General features: G+C 36.8%; 1 protein-coding gene across 1 annotated transcript in view; it reads right to left on the bottom strand.

Annotated features, from left to right (window-relative positions):
- Positions 1–2,513: 2,513 nt before the first annotated feature.
- The window catches only part of LOC131962457 (C-C chemokine receptor type 1-like), a 124,279-nt gene continuing 119,779 nt past the window's right edge, over positions 2,514–7,013 (bottom strand). Inside the window, exon 6 of the mRNA XM_059327459.1 lies at positions 2,514–4,802. Coding sequence (XP_059183442.1) covers positions 3,950–4,802 — 853 coding nt within the window. The 3' untranslated portion in view covers positions 2,514–3,949. The remainder of the gene's footprint in view (positions 4,803–7,013) is intronic.

The following is a 7,013-nucleotide window of genomic DNA, read 5'->3' as shown; positions in this document are numbered from 1 at the left end:
AATATTGTGGGAAAAAATAAAAAAAATAAAGAGCAGACCAAATATAAAGAAAATTGACATGTTCAGGGCAATTTACAATATGACTTTCTTTTAATTTGTTATATATATTTTTGCCACCACCTGAATACATTAAATATAATAATGGTCAAATAAAGCTTCATTAACCATTTTCTGAGCTCATTTGAAGGCACTCTGTATTCAACAAAAGTTTTAAAGAACACTGAATTGTCATTCCTGAATCTTTTTCTTTAAATCTAGTGGGTTCAACAAATACAACTAAAGGTTCAATAATCTTCATTTGGACATCACTAATTGAAGGAGACTATAGTTCTATTAAACATTTAAGTAATTTCTGTATTCTGTCAGTATTTCTGACAAGTAAAAAGACAGTTGTGCTTTAGCAAAATGCTAAAAAGTAAATTGATTTGAGCTGCAGATTGTATTATCATTTTCTCAACAGATTATTTTGCACATTCAAGCAGTACTTCTCTGCACTGGTACCTACGGTCAGCAGAAAATGCTTGTTGATTAGCACCAAACAAAGAACAGCTGAGGATAATGGGACTACCAGTAGTTTTACAGTTTTTAGATTTGAAACCAAGGTATTTCCACAAATTACAATTCTGAAGTGTAATTGGTGTGGAGGCAGGAATACCAGTATTTTAGTTAAATACCCAGATTGTAGGAAAATGATACTATAGCTACCTACTAGATATCACTCCATGTATTTCATCTGGCTGAACTGACCTTTTAAAAGAAGAACTGAAATCATGTTTCCAGGCCGATGTGGAAAATAATTAATCAACATTTTATTGACTCAACCTCTCTTCCTGAGCAGCTCTTTACTTCTGTTTTAATTCTTGATTGCATAAGAGGAAACTACAGGGCATTTCCTCTTCTAATGAACATGTATTTTAACTTCTGCACCAAATTTTTGTGTTCTCAGAAAACAAATTATAGGGATGTGAAAAAATGAAAACATGCAGAATTGAAATTGAAAACATACTTATTTAATCACATCTTATATTTACACAGGCAATGAGTCAACTTAAACTAAAACAAATGAACCGTGAAGCTTTTTTCCCATGTAAAATGTGCTTCATCATAAACTTGGAGAGTAACTAATTCATCACACTACAATCAGCTGCCTTTTTACATCATCTGAGTGCAAAAATAACACAATATTAAGAAACAACATGATATTACAACATGGACAAAATCAAAACAAATATAGTCAAAAGCAGATGGTAAATAACTGGACAATGAGTTTGATTCATCGTTCTAGAGAGGCAGAATAACAATAATAGCTTCAGACAAATCAAATTATGTGTAACAAGAGATGTAGCTTTTAAAATGACTGACTGTGAGGCTGAACGGTAACTATACACCACAAACTACTTTTTACATAACATCCAAAGTTATTTCATTGCTACAAGGTTTTAATGTTTGCTCTAATATTTATGTTTAAGATTATGGGACAATCGGCTCCTTTCTGGTTGGATTTTTTTCCCCATATCATATTTTGCTTAACAGCTCAATATTTGAAATTCTGGTATGCAAGGCGGTGCAGATAACTAGTGATGTGCCAATGAAGCCTCATGAACCATTTTCTTTTTCTTCTGAGCCCACTAGATGGCGCTCTTGCTTTAAAGAAAAAGGCTCAAGCAATGGTAACTGAGTGTTTCAGCCCATCTAGTGGGCTCAGAAAATAAAAATAATGGTTCATGAAGCTTCATTCATACATCACTACAGATAACTGTCCATGCAAGTCGAAAAATGTTTATTATGGCCAGGTGTGGTCTGACACTGATACATTCCATTGTTTCATACCGTGCGGTAGAGAAAGGTCAACGTGGTGATCAGTAGGTGTTCGGCAGAGAGGTGATAAATGTGAAAAGCAGCACATTACTCTGTCTTTGTTCAACTTGCTTAATGTTATCTTAGCTAAAAATAAACTGCACTGACAATGGAGACTTGCAGGAGAAATCACAAGCAGCCGAAGCTGACCAATTACTGTTCTTCATATGTTGTACATGTAGTCACTGGTGACAATGTGTAATTACTAGGGCTGTCAAAATAACATGTTCATTTTTGATAGTTGATAACAGAAAAAATAAAATGTCATAAATAATAATGGAGATTAATTGCTGTATGATGCTCCTTGACCCCATACTTCAGTATCATAGGCATCATAGACTGTATACTGTTTATATTTAACATTTAGTCATTTAGCAGACGCTTTTATCCAAAGCAGCTTACAGGAAAAAAGGGGAACAATCAAAGTATTGTGCAAAAAGAGCTATTAGTGCAGCAATAAGTGCTAGGGACCATTCTTTAAGGAGTAGAACTGTCGTGTGGTGCTAGGAGTTTAAATAATGGACATCACTAGTGAAGTGACAACGAAGCTTCATGAACAATTTGCTTTATTTTTTTACCCCACAAGATGGCTGTGTTGGCTTAAAAAAGGTAGCAATGGTAGTTGATTGTGTTTGTTGAACAAAGAGCGGCATCTAGTGGAAATAAAGAAAATGTTTCATGAAGCTTCGTTGTCACTTCACTAGACGTCACCCATTGGTTTGTGGACTGCCCGTTTGAAGCAACGAGTTGGGAGTTACGGCGGTTGCCATTTTGCTTTACGCCCATCACCATCTTTGCTTTTTGAAACCGGGAGAGACCATATTTGGACTGGGGAGGCGCCAGGACGGGTGTATGTTACTTACTGGAAAAACAGACAACTCCTTGGAGTGTCTTTAAGTACAACCGAACACTGAACAAGACATCTTTAAATGAATGAAATGTTCAAATAAACTTTCATGAAATGAAAACACACTGTGAAAGGGTCAAAGATGAAAACACGGCAAAAAAGTTCACCGCTTTTTAAATGTACACAGGCCATGGATAAACATTGTTTTGCTACGTGTTATCGACCTGTCAGTCAAAAATAACCATTATTTACACAATTAACATCATATTTTCTTGATGAAAACCAGCGATTGAGACCATGATGTTGCCGGATTAACTTCTGCAGAAGTAATAAATCAAGTGAGAAGTTGTCTCATTTTCTATTGAGACAGATAGAACCGCAGTTCTTTTGTTGGCGACCCCTGTTGGATTTTTGAAAGATTGAAGGCTTAAGGCACGTCTGTGTTTGCTTCATTGCTCCGACAGGGAGGTTGCCACCTGGTAATCCAACAAAAGTTTCAGTAGCTTTGTGAACATGAAACATGAAGAAGCATATGACAAATAAATGATTGGCCCAGTAAACCTCAGTGCAAAGCACCAAGCAGCTAACTTGGACCAACCACGGCAACAATGTTTTATTAATAAAATCATTGCTGAGTCTAATTTGGGGTTTAAAAATCCCTCCGATATCAATATCTCACTTGAGCCTCATTAATCAGCCTTTGACCATGAGAGGGCAAGAAGTTACAACAAAACTATTCGTAGTGATGTGACAATGCAGCCTCATTAGCCATTTACTTTATTTTCTGAGCTGACTAGATGGATAGAAAATAAAGACAAGGGTTCATGAGGCTTCATTGGCACATCACTAATGGATCAGTACCAATATGTTCATGAAATACTGCAGTGTAAACTGAAAAAGATCAAGCTTTACAGCTCATTGGAGCATGAAGCTGCAAGAAATTAGGGAAAGAAACTTGTACCCTGAGTCTTTGAAAAGGCAAAAAGGATCTGTCCTCAGAACAGGACTGGTGTGTTTTTCTGTAGGGAACCATGTCTTCCGATAGCTCAGCTAAACTTGCTCTCTAGTCTACATTTACATGTGCCATGAATACAAATAAAGAGGTGACAGGAGCTTAATTTGGAGTTAAATTGGACTAGACTTTGACAACTAACTTTAAAAACATGCTCCAAATTGATTACTTTCTTCAGTTGTATTTGAAACACCATCAGTCCTGAGAAACAAAGGGCTTGCCATTTCTAAAGCTCATTTTTTTGTACTTTTTGTGGACATATTGGTTCCAATTTCTTGACTGACAGTAATATGTTTCTTCAAACCTGGGAAACGTTTCACCAGCAGTTGTTTGAAATAGCTCTGGAATTTTTTCCCAACAAATGTGTAGAAGATGGGACTGATGCAAAAGTAAGTGTATGCCATGATACGAGTGACTTCAAGAGCATAACGCACCCTCTTCAATCCCTCACAGTCGCTGGGTCTGTCGCGAATCAGCTCTATAATGTTGAATGGGGTCCAACAAATGAAAAAAATCACAACAATGACAAATACTAGCCTGACTGTCTTGAACTTGTTAACTATCTTGGATGACATGACAGTGATAGCAATCCTAAGGTAGCAGTAGATAATAACAGCCAGAGGAAAGATCAAAAAGAGGATAAGCTGGAGGTAAAATCCAGATTGTTTCAGCAGCGGCACATTAATATTACCTAGGTTACCAGGATATTCCTGACAGTATGTTTTGTTAAGTACGTTGTACGTAAAAGTGTTGTGGAGAATCATGGGCCTGATGCATGCCAAGGCACTGACCAGCCACACCACAGCGCAGGAGATCACTGCATACCTTTGGTTTCTCACTTGCCATGCGCCCAAGGAGTATACAACTGCAACGTGTCGGTCGAAGGTCAAAAGAGTTAGAAAGAGGACAGAACTGTAGAAGCCCAGGTAGTAGACGCTGCCAACAATCTTGCACATGGCCGCCCCAAAGATCCAATTGGTGCTCTGACTGTAGACTGCCCAGAAAGGAAGGCTGCACATGAAGAACACGGAGGAAAACACCAGGTTCAGCAGCAAGATGTTGGTCACAGTGGTCAGCTTCTCAAACCTAGAAAGGGGTAATTGCAACAGTTAGATGGAAAGATGCTAAATGCTAATAGGTAGTGATGGGCGATGAAGCTTCATGAACCATTTCCTTTATTTTCTGAGCCCACTAGATGGTCCATTCTGTTCACCAAAGACCTTAAAGCACATTCAATTACCATTGCTTGAGCCTTTTTCTTTAAACCAAGTGCGCCATCTAGTGGGCTTAGAAAATACAGGAAATGGTTCACGAGGCTTCATTGGCACATCACTACTAATAGGTCACACAAGCATTCCTGACAAAACTGTTTCACACCAGTGTTTCACCGGTATGCACTGAACAGCAGTGCAGCACACAAATAAAATCTTCTTTACTCTACTTTGAGCAGCAAGAGTTAACAGAATTCAAAGAACGGAGTGTCTCGTATTCAGAATGAGTGTATATATCCTCCAAACCATACAACCTCATGTTTCATTTGTTTATACCCTCAATTACAGATCAACATGTCCTCATACATAAACCTGACAATCATTGTGGAAGTGTTGCTGTTTCATTACAGTTAGGCTACAAAACAATTTACTAAGGTTAGGGCAAAAAACGTGGTGTTATAAAAAACAGTTTAAAAATTAAAATATTAGTTACAAGGTCAACGTGACTGCCAGATGTGACATGGTTACATTGGTAATTTAAAAACATGATGCTCAGAAGTTAATACCTACAAATAACATCTCCTTGGTGAAAGTCTGTTTTTTTGACCCATCCACCTTCCCTCACTCCTTACCTAAGATGGCGCTCTTGGTTTAAAGAAAGAGGCTCAAGCAAAGGCAACTGAGTGCTTTCAGCCTGTTTTTGAACAGAGAGCGCCATCTAGTGGGCTCAGAAAATAAAAATAATGGTTCATGAAGCTTCATTCGTACATCACTAGTATTAACTACCAAAAGAGGCCTTAATAATTGCGTATAAAAAAAAACATTTTTAACACATTTTCATTCAACATCTAACAGAAATTCAAATATATTGCAACTTGTGTATTCAGTTTAGAATTAATATCTGAATGTCATTTTTGAAATACGCCCCCAAACGATTCAGCTCTGCTGCTAGTATGCAGGCTTTTTAATATTTTTTACATTTATTTCGCCATTGGTTCCTGGCCAACTGTACCTTCAGAAAGATCTAAAGTAAAAGGTAAGCACCTCAAGTCAGTATGCAGCGTTTCCCCTATGATTCTTGTCAAGAAATGAAAGGGAAAAAAGCATATTATGGGATTTCCAAAAATTGGACCAAAAACAAAAAAGTCATACGTCGTTTTTTTTGTCAAAAATGTTGAAATTTTAAACTTTTTTATGGTCAGTTCATACATATAAGAACATAGTTTGTCCAGAAATTACAAAAAAACACCATATTATGGGATGTCCAAAAACTGGACAAAAAAGTCATACGATATCATGTCGTTTTTTGTCAAAAATTGCAAAATTTTAAAATGCCTAAAAATGACTTTATTATAGTCTGTTGATACATATTTGAACTATTTTCTTCCCACTAGGAGCTTTGTCTTTTAGAGGCTATAGATGCTGGTATTATATGAAACAAGAAGAACTTAATTGAATACATTGGTATCATGTCATGACTACGTTGTTGTGAAGGAAGCTAATTAATGATCCAAATGTAGGCAACATTTTGATATTCAAAGGGGTCCCTTGATCTCTGACCTCAAGATATAGTAATGCAATGGGTTTTATTTATGTGTGATCATGTTAGTGCCCAGCAATCTGTGGGATAATCACAGTCTTATGAAACTTTACAACAACTAATTAGAGATCTCGAGCATTCACAGGATGTGTGGCGTTCCTAGGTAAATCAATAGTAAGGGGCTTTCCAGGCAGTTTACAGAACAGAAGTGCTCATCATCCAATTACTGTGAATACAATTTTTACAGAAATCTCCAAAATCTCCAAACATTTTTATAACAACTCACATCTTGGATTTTCAATTGTGTTCCTCAAGGTCTTGATGTCATTTTTGACCATTTTTTATCAATGCTTGAGTGGTAAAAATAGTTGTATTTCACATCAAACCTGTGAAACAAACGGTATCAACACCAAAATTGCTGCAAGCATAATCAAAATCTCAAATCTTGGTGATGTACGTCACTTCTGGGTGTCATCTACTGTTGACTGGTTATCTCTCCAAAAAATTCCCTTATCACTAAAAGACAAAATTAACTGGTTTTGAGAA

This window comes from Centropristis striata, chromosome 23, assembly GCF_030273125.1.
Source record: "Centropristis striata isolate RG_2023a ecotype Rhode Island chromosome 23, C.striata_1.0, whole genome shotgun sequence".
In the NCBI taxonomy this organism is placed as follows: Eukaryota; Metazoa; Chordata; class Actinopteri; order Perciformes; family Serranidae; genus Centropristis; species Centropristis striata.
The sequence above is the reverse complement of the archived record's forward strand: the minus strand, read 5'-3'. Positions and strand labels throughout refer to the sequence as shown.